The sequence below is a fragment of the Leopardus geoffroyi genome, chromosome B1 (assembly GCF_018350155.1).
Source record: "Leopardus geoffroyi isolate Oge1 chromosome B1, O.geoffroyi_Oge1_pat1.0, whole genome shotgun sequence".
Classification (NCBI taxonomy): domain Eukaryota; kingdom Metazoa; phylum Chordata; class Mammalia; order Carnivora; family Felidae; genus Leopardus; species Leopardus geoffroyi.
The window spans coordinates 200,425,572-200,448,213 of NC_059327.1; the positions used below are offsets into that span (position 1 = coordinate 200,425,572).

A 22,642-nucleotide genomic window follows, 5' to 3' on the forward strand; every position below is an offset into this window, starting at 1 on the left:
ATTTAAAAAAATGGAATAAACATTTGAAAGAAAAAACAAAAAACAAACAAACAAAAAACAACACCAGGGGCGGGGACTCCGACTCGGGTTCAGCCACTTCACCTGCGGGACCCTGAACACGTTTCATCCTCTCTCTCATCCTGCTCCCTAAACATAGCACCTGTGTACAGAACTTGTAATGAGGCTCCAGTGAGATGATGCACAGACGATGCTAAGCCCAGGGCCTGGCGCAGTCAATACTCGTTACACACTCACCGTTACTGTCCCCAGCAGTGTTTCTGACAGCTGGCAGCCAATCGGTCCAGCTGAAGCAGAACCAGAGCCCCGCTTCAGAACCAGCAGCCCACGGTTCGGATTCAAACCTCCGATTCATCTCAAACACTAGACGTGGTACCGAAGAGAAAAGCTCTTTGGACTGATAACCCTATTTAGTGAAAGAGAAGGACCAGACTTTTCTGAAGAACCAAAGCCCGTGGCATTTCCTAGACCGTTGGCCCCAAACTGGTTTCTTGCCAACTTCTGATATTTCTGTTGACGTACCAAACGCGTTACTTACCAGGCGCTGAGTTATGGGAGACTCTCTTTTAGACAAAGTCTTCTTGGGCCCCAACGGGGTAAAAGCAAGTGTGGATGGAGTCCAGGGCTCACTGGAGGCTGCGGAAGCCAGGAGTGGGTTAAAGACCTCACTTTTCCTGCTGAATTTCCTTCCGAACGGTGCTCCCCCTGCAAAACAGTGATGCATCTGCAGGGATGGGTGGGAAGGCGATAAGACGCAGGGACAGACTCGGGAGGCAGACCACAGGTATGCGGAAGGCGCCTGAGAGGGGTTTGCTGAAAACGAGTAAGTGGATGAATGAACGAATGAATGACTTATCCTCTCTCTGCCGGGAATACGAGACAGGCTTATTGAGGGGCTATTGAGCCTAAAGAGAGTGTTTCTCCAAGTGCGTGCTGCTCATGGTGGGTGTGTGATACAAGGTACATTCCCGGGCCCCCTCCCAGACCTACCGAATCAGACCACCAGGCAAGGCAGGGGGCCCTGGGTGATTCCTACACACACGGCATCAGACGGCCCTGAGTTCGAATCCTGACTCCGTCACTCATCAGCTGTGTCCTTGGGCAAGTTATCTAACCTGCCCGTGCCTCGGTTTCCCTAACTCCACAGTGGACAGGAGAGTAAGTCTCACCTCACTGGGTCCTCCTGATGACCTGTCTCCTGCAGAATGGGCCCCTGGTGAGCACCACTGATGGTGACTCTGGGGAGGACTGGCCACCGCCGGACACAGTGCCTGCTGAGTCACCCAACATGGACCGGGTCCCTCCAGAACTTGCCCTATGTCAGAATGTTGACAACTCACAGGCGCCATGAGTAACAGAAACATCACTTAAAACACACTGGCTGGGCTGTCAGGAGGGGCTGCTGATCGGCTATGGGGCCCCGGAACACTCTGAGCCTCAGTCTCCCTCCCCTGGGGATGTGGCTAAAATATCCCTGAGATGGGACTCCCTACGGAGCAAACGAGATGACAGGCTAGACGTGAACACGCTCAGGAGTAACCAGGGCTCGAAGCCAGAAATTCACATGTCTGCAGAATCGTGCGTCTTCAACGTTTACCTTCTATCCAGACACAGACTGGATTCTGATTGAGAATGAACTTCCTTTTCGGTCTTCCTTCCAGTGTATGGACAGCAAGATCTTTACGAGTGCTTTTGCCAACTTTTATAATTTCAAAATACATGTTGGAATAAGTAAGCACTTGAACAACAACAACAACAAAGGTGTGGAACTTGATCCTGGATAAAACTGGTAACTTTTTTCCCGGACAGTGTCTGGGGTTGAGTCAGGTCACGAAGTTCGAAAGGGGATGATGGCGAGCATTGGGGCCTCACCATGGAAGGGACTGGGCGCCTTCCCAGGCCGGCTGCTGACTCAGGAAGGTCTGAATAAATCACACAGGTGCCAGCGGGACTGGATGCACGTCTCTGGACCCGCACCCAGTCCCTCAGGCTAGGGGACACATGCTTTCTCGGCAAACTTGCCAGACATAAAATCTGAGGCCACACTCGGCTTTACCTCTGGTGCACCTGTTCACGCCCCTGGCCCTCAGAAGGCCCAAACACAGGCTCTGATGAAAACTTGAACAAGGCGCTTCTGGTGTTGACAGACAGCAGAGAAGGAATCCGGGCCATACCGCGACTATTGCCACGCAGCACATCATCGCTCAGTGGCCTCCCCCTTCTGGCCACCAGCACAAGGGACATCTGCACTGTCTATGCAGTTCTTGGGCTGTCCCCTCACTCTCCTGCCTCTGGCTGCCACACTCCTGGAAGCTCCTCCTTCCATCCCCTTGTCCTGCTAAACTGTCACTTCTCAGGACGCTGCTGGGGAGCACTGAAGCACCTCCTCCAGGAAGCCCTCCCTGAAGCCCCTCCCAGGGATCTTACTGCTCCGTCCCCTGCTCTTAATGCAGTCACAGAGTAATATACTCTGCTCCCTCTCGCCCACAGATCTGCCTCATCAATGAATAAAAGGTTCTCTACCACTGCAGTGAGATCATCTCAACCTATTTTACTCAAACAAAAACGGTATCTTGGAAAATGTAAAGTCGGCAGAGAGTAACCAAAGACCTGGGAAATACCTTTTAACTCCCCAAGTGAGTGAGATCTGGGCAGCCCTGGTATAAAGGAGGATCCCCGAGGAAGGTGTATTTCTAATCTGTGCTGAGCAGACTCTGCTGGAAAGACGGTTTTGTCAGCGAGGCCCCTCCTCTTCTCAGGAAGCATCTTGTTCAGTCTGTGCAGACAAGAGGGGCCAGCCTGGCCCCCAGTCCATCCAAGACCCCAGGAGGCAGAATGAGGCACAGAGCCCAGAAGAGTCCACCCACAGCCCCAGTGATGGGGTCGGGGACAGACACAGGACTCAGGCTGAGCCCATCGGTCGCCCCTAGAGCTCTTGCCAAGCTATTGAGAAGTCTTCCGCTGCATAAGGGCTGGCTGTTACAGCTCCCCAAAGGCTCCTAGGGGAAAGCGGGGCTGAGATGAAAAAGAAAGACGTGGCCCGGGCACGCGGAGCCCCGGATCTGGCCACGCCCAGGCTTGCACGGTTCCGTTACAAGGCCAGCGAGTTCTGTTTTGTGTAGGTGAGTTTCAGCTCAATTTCTGTCTCTTGATGTGGTGGGCTGACTAATGAATGACCCCTGAAGATGCCCAGGAGCTAATCTAGGGGACCAGTAAATATGTCATCCTGTATGCAACAGGAACTTCCCGGATGTGATTAAATCAAGGTCCTGAAGATGAGGGAATCACCTGGACTATCCGGGTGGGTGGTAAATGTAATCGCAGGTGTCCTTATAAGAGGGAGGCAGAGAGAGCTGACAGGTAGAAAAGGAGAAGGCCACGGGACCACTGAAGCAAGACGCCGGCCTGCTGGTGCTGAGATAGAGGAAGGGGCCAGGACCCACGGACTGCATTGGAGCATAGCCAGAGAGGCTGGAAAAGGAGCAAACCTTCTCCCCGGAGCCTCGGAGGGAGCACGGCCTTGCCGACACCTTGACTTCAGCCAGCTACACGGATTCTGACCTGTAGCCCTCCAGAACTCCAAGAGAGTAAATCTGTGTTGTTTTTAAGCCACGAAGTTTGGGGTGATTTGTTAGAGCAGCCGCGGGAAACTCACACACCTGGCTAATATGCACATTCTGTATTCAATCAGACTCCTTTGGGGGAGACTCAGGACAGGCCACCTGACCCTGAACCCTGTTCCGTGCACTAGGGCTCGGCCAGCCGCTGGAGGGGAGATGCACTGCCCTTGCCCTATCTGGCAGGTCAGCGGATAACATGATGTATTTGCTCAAGGTGGGCAGGTCAGTGGAATGTTGAGGCAGGTGGAGGCAAGAGGGCCGTGACTTTAAGTCTAATTCTCTTTCAGGGCCAAAGCAACGAAAACAATCAAGCAAAAGACAAACGTACCTTCGGTCTTAAGGCGAGAGCTTTCTACGTTGGGCCAAATCAAATGGGGCAAGTCCTAGAAAATTTCAAAGGCCAAAGTCACTTACCGAAGACCTTACTTGTAAGAAGTGATTGAACGTCATTTTTGTAAATGGCTCACACAGAAAGGAGCTGCACTTTTACCCGGAAACCTGAAATAAATTTTTCTAGAGCAACCGCCCCCACCAGGAGTACGGGATTACCCTCTCTTTCCCACAGAGACCATCAGCTCAGTCCTGACTGCATTTGGGGAGGCTGTCTGGGAAGGCAGCACCGTGTGGTCAAAATTTCAATGTACTCGGATAGACCTGAGTTCGAATCCCAGCTCTGCCTTTCACCCACCCTGTGACACTGGCTGGGACTCCAGCCTCTGCCTTCCCACAGTCTTGCAAGTTCCTATGGAGTGGCTCGTAAAACACTCGACAGGGAGTCCAGAGAAGTGGGTTCTAGCTAGAACTATCTACACGCTGTGTGTCCTTAGCCAAATCTCTCAGCCTCTCTGAGGCTCAGACCCTCATCTAAGAAGTGAAGATCTCAAGGGCTCCTCCCAGCCTGCTTCACCTTGCTCAGTGATGAAACCTGCCCAAACAGGGCCCAGCTAACTCTCCCACTCCACCTCTGTAAAACAGTGGGCCCTGGAAAGGCCCAGACCTTTCTACTGTAAAATTAATAATAATAATAAAGCCGGCCCGGTTGAGCCCTTGAAATGGGCTGGGTCCCCTGCTGTGCACTCAGATGAGTTACACCAACAGTCTTGGGCACAAGCTAGTGAAGTGAGCGCCGTTCTCATTTTCCAGTAAAATCCCCAGACTCGGAGAACAGGATACGTAGGTAGATATTGAATGCGGATATTCAATAACCCACTTAACACTAATTGCATATTTCATGAATAATTATACTTTTAACAATATGCTACATAAAGTATCAGGACCACATATCATGTGGCAAAGTCTAGAAGGAGGTACTGAAGCGTCAGCCTTGGTGGCCTTGGGGAAAGGGGTGGTGTCCCTGCGGGCCGGAGAGGGAGGCCCCCTTCTCTCCATGCCAACTGAGTGGTTTATCTCCTACAAGCAGAAGCACATGTCCATGTGTCACTGTAACAGCAGTAACAGTGACTGAGTGATGGGAGCCACCGTACAGGAGCTGCCCCGCACGCCTGCTCTTTTGGGGGTCTGCCGGGTCCCTCACACCCGACGTGAACGCCGTCCCCAAAGTCTCCTCGGACAGGAGTACGTGGCCCATACAGCCGCCAGTTCATAAAGTGCCTTCCACCAGGCAGAAGGAGGTACCCCTTCCCCCAAGAGTCCTTCCGCCTGTCAGACACTGTTGTGATACAGCAGTGTGGACGGAGTGAGTTTTTACCACCACCCGGCAGGGGAAACAACCTCACGATAACAACACAGATCCAGGCGGCGCACAGGGACCTCCTCCCAACAAGTACAATACAGGAGGAGGAAGATGAGAAACACAAAAAGTGAGAATGATGGCCGACGCTACTCCAGCCAGGAGGCCAAGGTCAACACCAACAGCGGTAGGGCATGTTGACGGCATGCACCCAGACAAATCCTGGGAGGTGGCACCCTGCGAAACAACGGACAGGACCCTCAAAACTGCCAAGTTCATCAAAAACAAAGGAAGTCTGAGACACCGGCACGACCGAGGGAAACCTAAGGAGACAAGATGACTGAATGTTATACTATGGTGTCCTGGATGTAATCCTGGAACAGAAAAAGGGCATTAGGTTAAGAAGAAGAAAACAGGGCCGCCTGGGTGGCTCAGTCGGTTAAGCGGCCGGCTTCGGCTCAGGTCATGATCTCGCGGTCCGTGGGTTCGAGTCCCACATCAGGCTCTGTGCTGACAGCTCAGAGCCTGAAGCCTGTTTCAGATTCTGTGTCTCCCTCTCTCTGACCCTCCCCCATTCATGCTCTGTCTCTCTCTGTCTCAAAAATAAATAAACGTTAAAAAAAAAAATTAAAAAAAAAAAAAGAAGAAGAAAACAAAAAAGCTCAGAGAGTCTGAATAAACTATGGACTTTAATAATAATATAACAATAACAGTATTAGTCCACTAGCGACAACAAACGTGCTATACTAAGGTGAGACGTTAAAGGAAAACCGGGGGTGTGGTCAGGGCAGATATATACGAACTTTCTGTACTGTGCGCTCCATTTTTCTAAAATCTGAAACTGTTCTAAAACAGAAAGGCTATTAACTTACAAAATACACATCCACGAGGTCTCGAGCGTGGACACGGGCTCCACAGTGCACCCAACACCCACGCCTCTCATGTCTGTACAACCCCTGCCCCCTGGAACTTTCCACCCATTCTCTCGCCAGGATTTGCTGCACGACAGGCTGTGCACTAGGCACCCCCAGGCGAGCACACCAGACCTGGCCCCTGACCTCACCAAGGGATGATGGTCTCTTTACCAACAAACATTTCCCCTCGAAGGGGCAGATTCCAAGGGGGCAAACAACCCATGAAAGCCCTTGGTAGGGCCAGGTACCAGGAGCCCCTGGCCAAGTATCCAGGGATCTCCCTGGCTTCTGGGTATCACCAGCCTGGAGGGTGCCTCTCCAGGGGCTCCTAGGCCCCACGAAGCAGCCTGCTCTCACGGAGACGATGCTCAGAAGGCAGCCGATAGCCCCTTTCAATGCCCAGCCTTCCCCTCCCTGGTCATCCCTCCCTCCAAAATGGCAGCCCCTGACAAGGTCACCATGACCTCTACAAGGCTCCGTTTAATGGCTAGTTGTCCGTCCTCACTGCACACGACCCACCAGCGGCATCCGATATGGGAACGTACTGGCATCCATCCTTGCTGTAACAACCACCATGAACTTAAGAGCTCAAAGCGACACACATTTATTGCATTACGCTTCTTGAGGCCGGAAGTGTGACGTGAGCCTCAAGGGGCTAAAACCAAAGCGTGAGCAGGGCTACATATTTTTTCTGGAGGCTCGAAGGGAAAGTCCATCTCTTGGCCTTCTCTGGCTTCTGGAGGCCACGCACGCGCCTTAGCTCAGGGCCCCCTCCCGCATCTTCAAGGCCAGCCGCAGCAGGGTCTCCTCACACCGCATCACCATGACCTCCTTCCAACACCACATCTCCCTCCCGCTCTCTCTTCCGCCCCCTCTTCCGTGTTTTAGGACCCTTGTGATTACATCAGCACCAGCCAGATAATCCGACAACCTCTCTCTTTTGAGGTCAGCTGATTAGTAGCCATCAGCAACGTAAACTCCCCTTTGCAAGGTAACCTAACACATTCACTGGTTCCGGGATCGATGTGGAGGTCTTTGGGGGGCAATGTTCTGCCTACACCGAGCCCCTCTCTCCTTTTAGTGCTCTCCTCCCCACTTCTGGGTCGCAGTCTTGGTTGCCTTCCTGTCACACCAGCCACACCTTCTCATCTCCTTTGCTGGATCCCTCCTTCTTCCTGCCTAGCCACTGGCTCCGACCTCGCTCCAGGGCGCTGCCTTAAGGCCTCCCTCTTCCCAATCCAAGGTGAACTCAGCCATTTCTCAGCTGACCACTGCCCGGCGTCACCAGCTCAGATCCCTCCCCCAAGTCCAGACTTGCCCATCTAACACTCCACTGTATGCCCACCTGAGAGGCAAACTGAACTCGGCAAGACCAGAACCGAATTCCTAATGTAGCCAATGGTATCTCTATTTTTCCACGTGCTCAGGCCGAAATCCTTGGCCTCATCATTGACTCCTCTCTCTCTCTCTCTCTCTCTCTCTCTCTCTCTCTCTCTCAATCCACAGCCACTGGCTCCACCTTCGAAATACATCAGAAACCCCTGTTTCTAACCACCCTGGTCCAGCATCCCTCCACCTTGGCCTGGTCTCCCAGTCACCTCCACTCTTGCTCTCACTTCCGCTCTCGGTCCTCTATCCTCTCCCCTGCCCCCAGGACGGGGGGAGGCAGGGATTCTTTAGAAAGATGAGCCACAGCGTGTCACTTTCCAGCTCAACACTCACCTGCCTTCCACCTTACTTAGAATCACAGCCGGGATGCTGAGCATAAGCCACAGCACCTTTCCTGATCTGCCACTCTTCACTCTTCTGGCCTCGTCACCTCCGTACCTCCCCCCCCCGCCCTTGCTCCGTCGACCCCCCTGCCTCCTTGTTGGTCCTGGGCCACACCAGGCACACCCCACCTCTGGCCTCTGGCGTGGCACTCCAGAAGGCTCTTCTCCCGGACATGGCCTTGCCCTCCCTCATTCCACCCAGGGCTCTGCTCACCTGCCACCTCCTCAAAGCGCCCACCCTGACCACTCGACTAGACAGTACTCACTGCTGTCTTCCCCAGCCCACTCCGCCCACTGTATTTCTCTCTGCAGCCTAAACCACTGCCTGGCACCACTGTTGAGGCCTTGTCCTGCCCCAGGAATGCCGACTTCCCCAGAGGAGAGAAGGCAGGGCCTGGCACCTAGAAACTTGTCCGTAAACACCAGAAGTGAACGGCTAACTCAGAAGCGTCTTGTCCACTCAACCCTTCAAGGCCTCCTCTCCTTCCAACAAACTTTCGACAGAACTTTCCGCCATGGTGAGAATGTTCTATAGTCCGTGCCTCTAGCACACATGGCCAGTAAGCACTTGAAACGTTTACGTTTAAGTAACCACACGTGGCCAGTGGCTCCCGTGCTGGACAGAGCATTACTTAGGCCATCTGGGAAATGGTTGTAACTGCCTCTCAGTTTATCCTTTGCAGGAAGGGACAGATAATAAGATAACACTAAGCATTTATCTTCAGGTTTTCAAAGCACTTTCTTGTGGAGCCTAGCAACAAGTGTCCAAAAGAATGTTCCGGCATTGGTTTCTCAGAGCAAGTGCGGAGCAGGCCAGGTGAGGGGGCTCGGAACACGGGGACCAGGGTGAGAGCACGCCACGGGCCTGGGGGGATGGGTGACTCCCCGGCCGGATTTTGTCCTCTGCAAAATGGGTCAGACACATCCCACCTCACGGGACAGGAGTACATGAAAGGACCCTGTGAAATGTTGCCATGGGGACTTTTTAAAAGCTCAGTAAATCAACGGTGTTATTACTTCGTCTTCTCTAGTAAATATCTACTAATAGAAAATGAACAGAATCTCCTCGAAGGGCCCTAAAAATCTGTAGCACGTGTAGCAAGCACCTTGGGGCCTGCAGGCATTGAACCCAACAGGACCGAGGAAGCCAGATCCTGGGGGAGGATGGGGAGGACCCCAAGGCCTGAGGGGAGAGGCCACTGAAAAGGGCAGTTCTGGGAACAGAAGCCTAACTCTGCCAGGGATTGGTGGGAGGGGGGTGTGGGCTGGGGAGGGAAGTGGTCATAAGTATATCGCACACCACAGACAGATCCCTCATCCTGGACACAAGCCATCTGGGGGAAATGAGTGGGAGAGAGCACAAATTAGGGGGTGGGGGAGACTCAGAAGAAACAGTCACCAAAGGCCGGAGGCTAAGTAGTGGGGACGGAAGCTAAGGGCTGGAGCGGGGTGCAGAAAGTCCAGCGGATTGGGTAAGGGGGGGCAGGACGCAGAACTGATGGCCACTTTTGGAGGCAGGGGAAAGGGGAATCTAGGGAGACAGCCAGGGCTCTGTGCCTTCCCAGGTTGGTGGCCACAGTGGGAGGGGAAGGTGGGAAGTGGATAAATTCAGCAACCAAGACAGTGCGGTCAATGAAACTCCAGCCAGGAATCCCAACTGGGCTTCTAACAGCCGCTGCACTCCAGGCGTGCTCCCCTCTGCGGACGCTGCACCCACCCGCGGGGTGGACGCTGCAAAGGCTTACAGACCAGGAATCGGGAGGCACAGGAAGTGAAGCGACTTTGCCCAGGTCACAGGGCTTTTAGGCTTCGGGGCGAGATTCGACCCAGGCGGCCGGCAAAGCCCAAGCCCGCAGACACCGCGCGCGCTGCTCCTTTCCTGGGACTTCGCGGGTCTGAGCGCGATACTCTAGAAACACCCGAAGCGTCCTACTCGGAGCTTGCCCTCCCTCCGATAGTCTCCCCAACTCGAAGGGGCCTCCCCGCCGCCGGTGTAGACGAAGCCCGGCCCGGCCTGAGTCCGACCGGAGACGGGGGAAGCGCCCTCCTTACCTGCGCAGTCCGCTCGGGCCCCGCCCCGGGAGCTGCGGGGAGACCCGGGGGACGCTGCCGTCCGAGGGGGCGCCCGAGGGGACCCGGGCCCGCGGGGAGCCGACCTCGGACCCCGGGCCCAGCGGGCAGCGCCAGGGCGGCGGCCAGGAGGCCCCCGGCCAGCACCCACGTGGCGCTCCCCGCGGCGCCCGTCGCACCCATCGCCCCTCCGGCCGGGCGACCCCAAGGTGGCGGGCGCGGCTGAGTCGCCGGAGCTTCCGGACCCCAGGCCCGCCCCGCCGCCGAGCATGCTCAGTACGAGCCGCCGCGGAAAGTTTTCTGGAACACGCTCGGGCATCTGGGACTGGGCGGGCTGGGAGGAGGCTGGGTGGGGGACGGGCGTGGGGCGGAGGGCGGGAGCCAGTCTAGGGCCTCACTTGGGTTTGCTCGCGCCACGCCTAGGAGCTCCTCTCTACCCAAATCAGATCCGATCGGGTCACTCGTCTTCTCCCAAAGATTTCAGAGGCTCCAAGTGGCCCTCCACTGATGCCTCCCGGGTTCTCAGCTCAGACCCATCTCCTCAGGGGAGCCTTCCGTGACACATGCACACACCGGGCTGCCCCCAAAGCCTGCTCCAGACCCACCAGCCCCTTATCAGAGAACGGAGAAGCATCTAGAGAGGCATATAGCCGTGTCCCGGAGAGCCCTGAGGGGACAGAACAAGATAAAGAGGGGCTGGGAGGGAGACTGGGGGATCAGGAACCAGAGGGAAAGGCTACTCTCACTTTCTATTGGATTTAGTTCAGCCCCATTGGGCTCGTATTTCCTGAACCCTTACTGTGGATTAGCCCCTGGACCTGCCTAGGTATCTACCAATTTCCAGGGCAGACAGTTAGTCACCCCAGCCACTGTGGGGAACCGGAGAGAGGGGATTTGGTGCCTGGAGCCAGGAGGCAGCAGGTGAGCAAACTCCTTGAACTGTCCAAGGGGGTAAAGTTGTAGAGAAGGAAGGGGCCACAGATACCGGGAGAGAGCCAGGTAGAGTAGTCTCTCTGCTTCCTCTTGCTTTCCCTGAGTCCTCAGTGACCTGCTCCTTGGGGAGAAGTTTCCTGTCCTGCAGTCTGTCAAGCAGCCTCAGGCCAGTAAGACTGGCACCTGTCTGTTCCTTCTCCCCCAACCCCTCCAAGGACAGGCCCTCCCTGGCTCGACACAGACAAGGCAGTGGGGTTTGAGAATCTGAAAATGTATTAGCCAGGCTCCCCGCAAGAGGTACCACTGCCCTGGGGGGAGGGGGTATCTGGCAGGATGCCAGGAGTGAGCCAAGGCCGAAGGCTAGATGCCAGCATATTGCTGAAGCATCTGTTCTATTTGACATGAAAATTTACAGGGTGGTTTTAAGAGCCAAACAACTTTACAATAAAGTAAAACGCAAAGAACACTGCATTTAAAAAATAAGTTCTTAATGTCCGAAGAAATAGCCAGGATAAGAAGCAAGAACTTCAGGTTGTCGCCCCATACACGTTCCCGGAAGCCTTGGAGATGCTTCTCAGGAAACATTTAAGTAGAACTGCGTAGTGGAGAGTGCGAGCTCTGACTGAAGCCAGCCAGACACGGCTGTTAATATATCTGTCTCATTTCCTAGTTGCGAGACCTGGAATGAGCAACTCTTCCTCTCTGGGTGTCCATTTATTACATAAAAAGTAAATCCGGGTAATAGTTCCCACCTTGCCCATCTGGAAGGTTCATGAGGTAATGCATCCCCAAGACAAGAGCCGGCATCTAGAGCTCCTCAGGAAATGTTTGCTCAAGCAAAGAGCAGATGGTGAATTCCTCGGGTTGTTTATCTCCCCGCACAGCCGTGAGATCCCCGCTGTCTGGACCTCGTCTGCTCCCTTGCGGGCCTGGGGCTGGTTCCATCAGCAGGTTCTCTGTGAAGGCTGAGCGAATGAATGACTGACCACGCAGTGTCTTGTTCCTAGTGCGGGCTGGGTGTAACAATCTTGTCTCTACACATTATCATAAACTATTGACTATCCATAGAAGGGGATTAAAACAGGAGCCTTCAGGCTAACAAGTTCAGAGGCCGTGGCGGACTGTGTGGTCCAAAGACGGCCGACCTGTCCGGGTGAGGAGCGGGACTGGAGTCGGACTCTCACTAGGTCACTTAGCCGCCGTGACCCTGAGCTTCCTCGTCTGGAGAGTAGGCGGAGAAGTACCCATCCCGGAGGGCTGTTGAGAAAGTTACTGACATCAACAGGCTAAATGCTTAGCCCATCTTACACGCTCGAGAAACTTAACCGAGCAACACCCTCCTCCGTGGCTGGGGGACCCCCCTCCCCACCTCCTTCGTTCCCGGGAAGCCAAGAGGCCCCGGGGACTCCCCTGGCCGAGCCGCGCGCCTCGCTCCAGGCATGCTCAGTGCGAGGGCAGGCCGGGCGGGGGCGGCTCCAAGTTTTGGGCGGACCACCCAGGCTCCTCCCTCCGGCCGGGCCGCGCCGGGAAGGGGGACCGGAGCCGGAGGCTGGAGAGCGCGCAGGCCGGAGGAGTCGGTGGAGCGCGCCGCGCCCCTGCCCGCCCGGTCCCCGAGTTCGCTTGTCGCCGAGCTGGCGGGGACGGTGCCCCGGGCGGCGGGCCGAGGCGGCGCGCGGCGGCGGGGGCGATGCGGCCCGCCCGCCGCCTGAGCGCCCCCGATGGCCCGCGGCGCGGCGGCCTGCGGGAGCGACGCGCGGCTGCCTCTGGGCCGGGACGCGGTGCGGCCGGCGCCCGCGCTGCTGGCCCCCGCCGTGCTGCTGGGCGCCGCGCTCGGCCTCGGCCTCGGCCTCTGGCTCGGCTGCCGCGCAGCCCGCCCGCGCCCACGGCACCAGGTGGGTAGGTTGGCGGGACGCGCGGGTGTGGGACGCGCGCGGCGCGGGCCTCCTGCGCCCCGTGCGCGCTCGAGCGAGATCGCGGGCAACGCGCGCACCTGGTCCTGCCCCGGCTTCCCCTCTGCCCTGGGAAGGGGGCTGGAGATCCATTCCGGAGTGGGGGAGGGGAGGGCGGCGGTGGAGTGACAGGAGGGCACCGCCCTGGGGCCCCCAGAAGTGGCTGCTCCGTCCGACTCCGCCGTGCGTTCACAGACAGCCGCTAAAGCGCTCTGGGCCTCAGTCTCCACATCTGTGGCACCACGGGTTTGGATTCGCAGCTGGCCGAGGGGCCCGGCTGAGCACGGTGGACGGGGTGGGGTGGGGGGGCTGCGATCCCCACCCATCCTTTCTGCTTCCTGCTGGGTGGGTGACCCAACTAGCCTCTGTAGACTCGGCTGCCACCCTGGTATGCATTCATGCATTCATTCATTCACTCATTCATCCCTACAATCAAAGTTTGATGAGCACCTTCTGGCAGCCACGGTCCTGAGGGGCTGAGACGCGACATTCCCGTGCAGGGTAGACCCCGCCCTTGCTGCTGGAGGTTCACAGCCTCCAGAAAAAGGCTGCAAGTAAACGTTTGATTGTAACACAACCTGCTGAGCTCCATGATGGGAAACCATACTGCTACCACCTGCTGATTGCTGACTGTGTGTCAGGCCCTGAGCCGGATCGTCTACCTGAATTATCTCATTGAATCCCCAAAACAGCTTTGTGAGTTTGTTCTGTCAGTGACCCCACTGTGCGTTTGAGGACACTGAGGCACAGAGAGGTGAAGTGACTTGCCAAAGTGACAGATGCGTGTCTAAGCCCAAAGTCACTGTACTCTCCATGAGAGGCAGTGGTCACAGGCTAGCTGCATGAAGGGGATTGATTGATGGGGGCTTCGCGTGACCTTTGTTGCGGGATCGGGTGTCGTGGGGAGGGGTCTGGCATACAGCAAGGCATTCATTCGATCAGGAGTGACGTGATCACTGTCTTGGGTCCTTGCAGCTTTGACCTCTTTGAAGGATAAAGTCTGGTAGGATCTGAGTTGAGGTGTGTGGTCTTGTTGCCTGAGGTCCTGGCCCATTCGAGAAGGAGACAAGCCCAGCAGGTGGAAATGCGGGCTCTTTCATATTGCCCCTGGACTTCGGGGGGAGCGTTTTTGCTGGAAAGGAGTGATAAAGGCTGAAAGTAAAATGTGTCAAATGCTTATGGGCAAGGTTGAGGTTGTCACATCCCGCTGGTGATTAAGGGACACTGAGAGACCTCGGCTTCTTGTGTGAAGAGAGAGGTTACACGGACAGAGCCTTTGCTGGGTGACCTGTTCCGAGCCAAGCGCCTGTGGGATTTGGGTTCTATACTCTCGCTCCAGACCTCTGAGTGGGGGAACTGTCATTATCCTCACATGCCAGGTTAGGAAATCGAGGCTCCACAACGTTGTTCTCGGTCCAGGGCCACATGGTGAATAAACGGGGGGGGGGGGGGGGGGGGAGGGGGGGGGCTGGATTTCAACCCCAGTCTGTCTGAACACCTAAATCAGAGCCGAAAGCTCTGAAAGCCATCAGCTACTTGGTGTGGTAGCGGTCAGTCTGTGTCTTGGTCTGTCCGGGCTGCAGTAACAAAATACCATACGCTGTATAGCTTACAAACCGCAGAAACGTATTTCTCACAGTTCTGGAGGCCGGAAGTCCCAGATCAGGGGCCAGCACGGCTGGGTTCTTGGTGAGCACCTCTTCCAGGTTGCAGACTGCTGACTTCTCACTGCCCTCAGAGAGTACAAGGGTCGGGGACTCCCCGGGACTCTTTTGTAAAAGCACTCCTCCCTTTCGGGAAGACTGGACCCTCCGGAACTAGTCACCTCCCAAAGGTCCCACCTCCAAATGCCATCACCTTGTGAGTTGGGGTTTCAGCCTGTGAGTGGGGGGTGGGGCGCAAACCTTCACACCATAGCGGTGGCCCGTGTCACAGCTGAGGCTCACGGGGCTTGGGTTGGTGCAGCTGGCCGCTAAGGCCTGCATTAGTCCGGTTGAAGGTCATGGTGGCTCAGACTAGGGCGGTAGCCTTAGAGGGGGCTCTGGCTCCAGGGTAGGGCTGACGGGGTTTTCTGATGACTTGGATGGGACCTTAGGAACAGCCTCCTTTATTTTTTTGAAGTTTATTTATTTATTTTTGAGAGAGAGAGGGAGAGAACATGTGTGCATGGAGGGGGAGGTTTGGCAGAGAGAGAGGGAGAGAGAGAATCCCAAGCGGGCTCTGCACTGGCATTGCAGAGCCTGACACGGGGCTCGAACTCACAAACCGGGAGATCGGGACCTGAGCTGAAATCAAGAGGCAGATGCTTAACCAACTGAGCCACCCAGGCGCCCCAGCAACAGCGTTCTACGTGGACTCCTTTTTCCTCTTCTCTTCCCTACGTCTCTTTTTCTAAAATGCCCACGCAGCAATCTGACTGTCTGGGTTAAAAACCTCCAGTGACTGCTGGTCGCCTACAGAAGATTATGTCCGATTTCCCAGCGCAAGGAAATGGAGTACAAGGTGGTCACCTTCCCCGGGACATCCAGCCTCAACACAAGGTGCCCAGGCACCCACAGCATCCTGTTCTCCAGCCACCCAGAATCTCCTTGCTCCCGACGCTTCTCCACTTCTGCACATCCGTTCTCTCTGCCTGCAGTGACCTTTCTCGGCTTTCCCGACTCTCTGACCTTTCCCGCTGATCCTTCAGGAGGCAGAGAAAAGACCCCCTCAGGCTAGATGAGGTAGTTCTTCCCTCCGGCATGCCGGGTTCCCTGTTCTCCTCTGGTCCAGGTCACCCAGCTCATAATTTTACCTTCCACCGCTTTCTTTCTGTTGTTTTCCTTTTCCTTTGTGTGTTCGTTGTGTTTATCTCATCATCAAAACTTTTTATTTGCGTTGGCATTCTCCCTGCTCATCAAGTGTTCACTTACCCCGTCTCAGAAAGCAATGCGTCCGACTCTTTCAGCTGGTTTTACGGTGATTTTCTTCCCCTTTCTAAAGAACTTGCTTCCCTGGCTCCTTGTTGCATTTTTGGCTTCAGGCATAGCGCGGACCCCCGGACCCCCGGGAGGGTTCAGCTCTCTTTTCTTCTGTTTCATATGTACACCCACCCCAGCCGCCACCACCCCCCTCCCTGTGTGGCTATTGGGTAATTTTGTTTCAATCAGTGTTCAGTGTTCCCTTTGTCGGGATTCTGGAAGCACTTTTTCACCGTGAGTCGAGGATCAGCTGCAATTGTGATTACTTTCCTTTTTCTCACTGCGTTTTGTTTTCGCGGAAATTAATAGTTACCCAGGTTTTTTTCCATTTGCTTCAATTCTGCGTGCTCATTCAAATAACACCGAACACCCCTCCTTTTATATACATTTCTTGTCGAGACACTTGAGGGCGTTAAGCATTTGATAGATTTTATCTTCTTGCAAAACACTGGGAAACTTCTCGCCTGCTCCCGTCTCAACCGGGTTGGCTCTCTGGACCACTGGGACTCATTTGGACCAAACCAGCAACAGCATTTCCTGGGAGCTTGTTAGAAATGCCAGTTCCTGGGCCCCATCCCAGACTCACTGATGAGAATCTCTGGAGGTGGGTAGTCTCCACTTACATTTAAGGAGCCCTCCCAGGGACCGTTTTGTTTTTCAACATCAAGCAGCAGGTACTCTAGGCTTTTGCTGTCACCAGTGGGACCTCTCCGGCCGTCACCCTGGAACGTCTTCACCTCCCTGGAGTTACATCCTCTTCCAGGGATCTCCTGCACTGTCTTCCTGGGCTAATCTCCTCATGTGGGTGGAGCATAAACTCCTGGATCTTCCTGCGAGAGAGATAGAGGGAGGTGCTTTTGAGAACTTCTGTGTCTGGAAGTATCTGTGTCCTTCCGTCTTTACACTTAGCTTGGTGAGAGCAGTTAGGTTGTGGACGCCAGGCTGGGAATAACCCCCCCTCCCCCGCCAACCCGGGAATCTTGAAGGCATTTTTTTCCCCATTGCCTTCCGACTGCCATTGTTGATGTGGAGACATGGGATTTTGTTCTGATCGCTGATAACTTTGTTTCGTTCCCCTGTAGAATCTGGAAGTATCTTTGCTCCCAGCTTAGAAGAGGCACCAGGATGGATGTCGTTGACAATCAATAGATTCCCCTCCCTCCTACTGTGTATTCAGGGGGCCTTATGATGTGGAAACTCACTCTCTTTGATGATTCTTTTCCTTTTTTTTTTTTAAATATATATATGTGTGTATATATATATATATATATATATACACACACACACACACACACACACACACACACACACACATACTTTATTGCTTTTCAGGAACTCGGCTCCTGGTTTGGTTGAATTGGACCTCCCATTGCCTTCCTTCTCTTCTGTTTTCCATCTCTGTCTTTTTACCCTGTTTTCTGGAAGGCTCTTCTCCACTTTATACCTGTATGGAGCTTTCCACATTTTTAATTTTCAAGAGTTCTTTTTTGTCCTCAGAATGCTCCGTGCTTACACTGCCCTGTTCTTGTTTGGTGCAAGTAACATCTTCTCTTGGCTCCCTGAGGATATTATAGTTGCTTGATTCATTTGAAGTTTTCTTTTTGCCCACACAGCATCTATGTTTGGTTCACTTTTTCTTTTGGTTTGTTTGGGGTTTCTCTTTCATATTAAGAGTTTGTCCTCAAGTGGCTGGTGATCCTTGGCTTCCTGGTTATTTTTCACTGGGGAGCAAAATAATGATGCCCCCGTGTGGAGTGGGTAAGGTTTATCTCCTACAGTCGCTACCATAGGATGATCTGATTGGGTGCTTGCCTGTGGAACCCTTGTATTGGTCAGCCGTAACTGCCAAACAAACAATCCCTAAGTCCTTGGCTGCATCATCTACACCTCTCTACCACACCCCACGCTGGTGCAGCCACAGGGCTTCTTTGGACACGCTCCTGCCACCAGGCCTTTGCACTTGCGGTGTCCTCTCCTGGAAAGCTTTTCCTGAGCTATCTGAATAGCTGGCTCTCTCACTAAAAGCTTTTTCTCAAATGCCACCTTGGCCAAGATGCCTTCCCCTCCTATTGCTCTCCATCCTCCTGTCCTACGTCATTTTTTTCTCTACCACTTACCACCCCTACTCTCTACGTATTTATTTATGTCGCTCTGTCACTGGAATGTAAACTCCATGAAGGCAGGGGCTTTGTTTACTTCCTTCATTACTCCATTCCCGGTGACTAGAATAAGCCTGATGCTTAGTGGTGCTTCGTAGCAGTTGCCGACTAATTCAATGACCAATGGGCGATATTTCTTCAAGGCAAAGATTATATCCATGAGCAGCCCCAAGAGGGGCTTGATACGTGTCTCTGGCGTGATGGGGTTTTAAATACGGTTGATAATCATGACCTATGAGATCACTGCAAAGCCAGAATTAGCAAAGACTCGATCATTGCTCCCAGGGGAGACACAGGGCTGGGTTCCTGTAAGACTCCGGCCACAGCATCTTCATTAACCAGCCAATACGTAACTTTGTCTCATGTGTGTTTCTATTTAGCACATATTGTTGATGCATTAACATTGAACTCACGGCCAACAGCACTATCGCTCATGCCTGAACGAAGCTTATCCAACACGTGTATTTTCTCCGTGAGGCACACGCCAGCTTTCTTGCCCGTAGGAACACCGGACCGCACGCCAGCACTACACTTAGGGGTTATTTTAAACAACTACATTACCAACAGAAAGCACGGATGTGTGAGAGGAGAATGGCATTAAGAACAAAAGGGGCCACGTGTTTGCAGTAGGAGACCCTGACAATGTAGTCAGGCAGCTCAAATTCTCACCACCCTGCACCTGCCCAGGACTGCCCCCAAAAGCACCACAAGTGTTGATTGGGGGGGGGGGGGCGGGTTGCAAATAATGTCAGCAAGTAAGCAAATTTACAAATACAGAACCTTTCCCATAATGAGGATCAGCCATGGTTCCCAATACAAACCATTCTATAATGTACCGTTACCTGAAATATTTTCTTAAATACATCCAGTGGCATGATGGGGGTTAACAGGAAAATTAATATTGATGGGCTGTTTCCCGCAGTAAGCTGTTACCCCGAGGAGCTCACAGGCTGCCAGGGGCCACCAACCCAGAAGAACAATGGAGTGACTTTTGATCCAGTTGGGGATGGGACAGTCGTGAAGGCTGTGTGGCTGACCCGACCCCGGGCGGGGGCAGGAGGCAGGAGGCAGGGCACTACGCACAGAGGGGCCAGGCAGAGGCACGGAGATGTGCACACGTTGGGTGAGGAGGTGACGGCTCGAGGTATGGGGGCACCAGGCTGACCGGCTTCCCTGTGTTCTCCCCACCCCCACCTTTGGATTTTAGAAAGACGATGCTCAGAGTCTGCTCAAGAATTTGGAGTCTAACGTACAGGACCCCTCGGAAACCGGCTCCCCGTCCGGGAGGAGGAAGAGACACGCACAGACATCGAAGGAGGAGGCTGTGGACGTAAGCCGCGTGTTTGGGTTTGTTTGCCGAGTCGCACGTTGGGTGTTGTGTGCCCCGCCTGGCAGCACAGATGTCATCCGGATGAGCCCCTGACAGATTTCCCAACAGGCTTCGTTCCTGCAGTATAATTTACATGCAGCAAAGTGCACACATTTTAAGTTTTCCACTTGTAGCCAATACCCTGATCTGGAATGTTCCATCGCCCCAGAAAGCTCCCTCACGCTCCTTTCTGGTTTACCTCCCCCCTGTCTACCGCCTTCCCTGCCCCTTCCAGAAGTGGCAGCTGCTGTGATTCCCATCACCACCGTGGTCTCACTGTTCTAGAATCCTGCACTTTCTTGTGCTGACAGTGACTGAACACACTGCTCTCGAGGCTTTTACCCTATGGCTGCACTTATCAGTAATCCATCCCTTTTAATTTTTATTGAAATTTTTTTTTAATGTTTACTTCTTCCTGAGGCGGGGGAGGGGCAGAGAGAGAGGGAGAGTCAGAACCCGAAGCAGGCTCCAGGCTCTGAGCTGTCAGCACAGAGCCCCACGCGGGGCTCAAACCCACGAACTGTGAGATCTTGACCTGAGCCGAAGTTGGAGGCTTAACCGACTGAGCCCCCCAGGCGCCCCCAATCTATCCCTTTTAATTGCTCAGTCCACTGTGGGGATATATCACCATGCGAGTTGTTTCCAGGGTTTGGCTCTTCTGAATGAGGCCTCTGTGAGTGTTTGTACGTAAGTTTGTTTCCGTTTCGTTTTATTTCTTTTACGGGAATGTTAAGGAAATGTCCAGGAACTCGGGCTCTGGACCTCTTGATAGACATGTTGAAGGTGGATTCTCCCCGTTCCTTCCTCACTGGCCCCCACACTGCCCAGCCTGAGCTCACCGTGGGGCATCATTTCATGCATGAGCTCTGTGGATAAGGAGGGCGTTTCTTCCAAAGGCGTGCTATTTGTAGACGCTTGCCGGTCCCCAGAAAATACTATGGATCCTGGCCATTTACCCTCAATTGCCCAAAGGTAAATATAGATATTTACACAGGTAGATAGGGAGAGAGAGAGAGGGGGAGAGGGAGGGATGGAGAACGTTCTGAGAAAAGGGGAAGACGGAACTGAGATTTTTTTTTTTAGCACCTACTGAATGTCAGGCATTTTCACATATGTCACTTTTGAATGATGGTGAGCACTCGTGTGGATTACCCCCAAGCACCTCTCTGAGCAGCCCCACGAGGCAGACCTATCTTCCCGAGGATTCCGGACACAGGCTTCCCTTACGCAGCCCGATGGATGGATTAGCTGCCCTCGCAGGGCTGCAGTGGGAGCGGGCCCCTGGCACATAGGTGCTGTGTGTCCGGCTCATGCTCCTTGCCTCTCTGTCCCCAGGCGCTTGGTGTCCCCATGTGGCTACATGTGTGTGTGTTGGTGCAGCTGTCTGTGTGTCCCTCTCTCTCGTGTCTCTCTCTGTCTGTCTGCATCTCCGTGTGTCTGTGTGTCTTTCCCTCACCCTCTGGCCCTCTGGCCCTGTCATCCGTGTTATCAAAACCATGCTCCCAACAATGGGAACATACGTGTGCACCGTGCTCATGACAAGGAACGAAATCCTAGTACCTGCTTCAACACGAATGGAGCCTGAAGATATGCTGACTGAAAGAAGCCAGTCACAAAAGACCACCTATCAGAGGATTCCATTCATATAAAATGTTCAGAACAGGTACATTTACAGGGACAGAAAGGAGGTTGGTGGTTGCTTGGGGAGGAGGGTGCGGGAGGGAGAGAGGTGACAGCGAAAGGGTTTCTTTTGGAGATGGTAAAAGCGTTCCCCAATTGACTGTGGTCATGGCTGCGCATAGCTGTGAATATGCTAGAAATTGTTAAATTGCACGCTTTCTGTGGTTGAATTGCCTGGATACAGCCCTGCTCACGCAGCTTTGGAGATGATGAAAACACGACAGGCTCGGGGATCCAGGACCCCGGAAGCCGGCCCCAGTCCCGTCACCTGTTTGCTGTGTGGCATCGGACAAGAAACCTGACCTGTCTGATCACCTGTCGGTTAACTCCGCAAATATTCTGACCGCAGGACTGCATCGATCACTCAGCGTTTGCAGGGGAGCCCAGTCCTTTTACCTCCCCGGAAGCCACACTCATTGTTTTTCCCAGTAACGCTTTACCTGTTAACTGTTTAGCGATGCCAGCCGAGGTCCATTATCTAGCTAATAATTGCCAAGAGTTAAGTTAAAGATCTGCCTGTTCCAGTGACCGGCTTTGCCAAAATGCCCTGCCTTCTGCAGGCTGAGCTTGTCAAGGAATGCAGCCAGGACTGATTCTGAACGGGCGAGCTGAGCTCTAACGCCGATGTCCTCAAATGCACAGAAAACCCAAGGCATTTGTGGCCCAGGCCACTCCTCACATGAACCTCATTTCGATAAATAGCTCACGTCGGTCAAAAACAAACCGAAAACTCCAGAAGGCTCTGAGGCATGCCATTGCCCAGGATGAAGAGAGCTGGGGGGATGGCTCCTTTGTGGTCGCATCTGCGCGCTCACTGAAAGCACACCTTGATGTTGGTGAGCGAGACGCCTTTTCTTTTCCTGTGATTACGCTTTCACTAATTTTCTGAATAATTGCATTGCTTCAGCTGAGGAGGTTTTACATTGTGAACTTGCGCCACGACCAATTTTCTGTATAATTGTATTGCTGCTGTTGGGAAGGTCATCAGAATTTGGAGGGCATCTGAACTTAATAAGAAAAGCTGTAAAAAGAAACAAAAACAAAACCAAAAACAGCAGAAGCCAGTGTTCTCCTGGATTCCATTTGCCAAGCCCTTTGGGGTCCTTCATCCTGACAAACATCGTGACCGTCACGGGGTCAGTCCTCGGTGCTCGATGGGCTTGCATCCTGCAGGTGGATGGGGTGGAAACTGCAGGTGGATAGGGCGCATTCACAGGCTCCCCGGACGGCTGCGGGAACGCGTCAGCTGGACTTGACGCTTTGAGGCGCAGGCCCGGCTTCTGCTTCCCTGCGTCTCGGGTGGACCCCAGCCTATTCATCCTGTTCTTCTAATTATGTTTTTCACATTAAGTGCACTTTTTGTTGTCTGTCTCCCCTGCAGGGCAGCGACCACGCCCTTCCTCTCATTTTCCATGCTGTGCTTTCTTTTCGCCTCTGTTTGTAAGAAGTTTGGAAAAGCACAGTGGTGCCCTCCGCTTCCCCGGCTTTCTCTGAGCAGGCGAGTGTCC

General features: G+C 53.9%; 2 protein-coding genes across 11 annotated transcripts in view; one reads left to right on the forward strand and one right to left on the reverse strand.

The window, feature by feature from the left end:
- EVC2 (EvC ciliary complex subunit 2) overlaps window positions 1-10,366 on the reverse strand; it is a 136,460-nt gene extending 126,094 nt beyond the window's left edge. For 2 of the 6 annotated variants that reach the window (XM_045474591.1, XM_045474590.1), the window contains exons 1-3: window positions 10,067-10,366; window positions 3,967-4,021; window positions 557-723 (exon numbers count right to left, since the gene is read on the reverse strand). In XM_045474591.1, the coding sequence (XP_045330547.1) occupies window positions 557-723; window positions 3,967-4,021; window positions 10,067-10,267 (423 nt within the window). In that variant the 5' untranslated portion in view covers window positions 10,268-10,366. Of the gene's footprint in view, window positions 1-255; window positions 416-556; window positions 724-3,966; window positions 4,022-10,066 lie in introns of those variants that run through there. The other 4 variants (XM_045474593.1, XM_045474589.1, XM_045474592.1 and 1 more) reach the window with 3 other exon arrangements.
- Window positions 10,367-12,524: 2,158 nt separating this feature from the next.
- EVC (EvC ciliary complex subunit 1) overlaps window positions 12,525-22,642 on the forward strand; it is a 76,269-nt gene continuing 66,151 nt past the window's right edge. For 2 of the 5 annotated variants that reach the window (XM_045474596.1, XM_045474597.1), the window contains exons 1-2: window positions 12,526-12,909; window positions 19,293-19,415. In XM_045474596.1, coding sequence (XP_045330552.1) covers window positions 12,736-12,909; window positions 19,293-19,415 — 297 coding nt within the window. In that variant the 5' untranslated portion in view covers window positions 12,526-12,735. Of the gene's footprint in view, window positions 12,910-15,418; window positions 15,690-19,292; window positions 19,416-22,642 lie in introns of those variants that run through there. The other 3 variants (XR_006711592.1, XM_045474599.1, XM_045474598.1) reach the window with 3 other exon arrangements.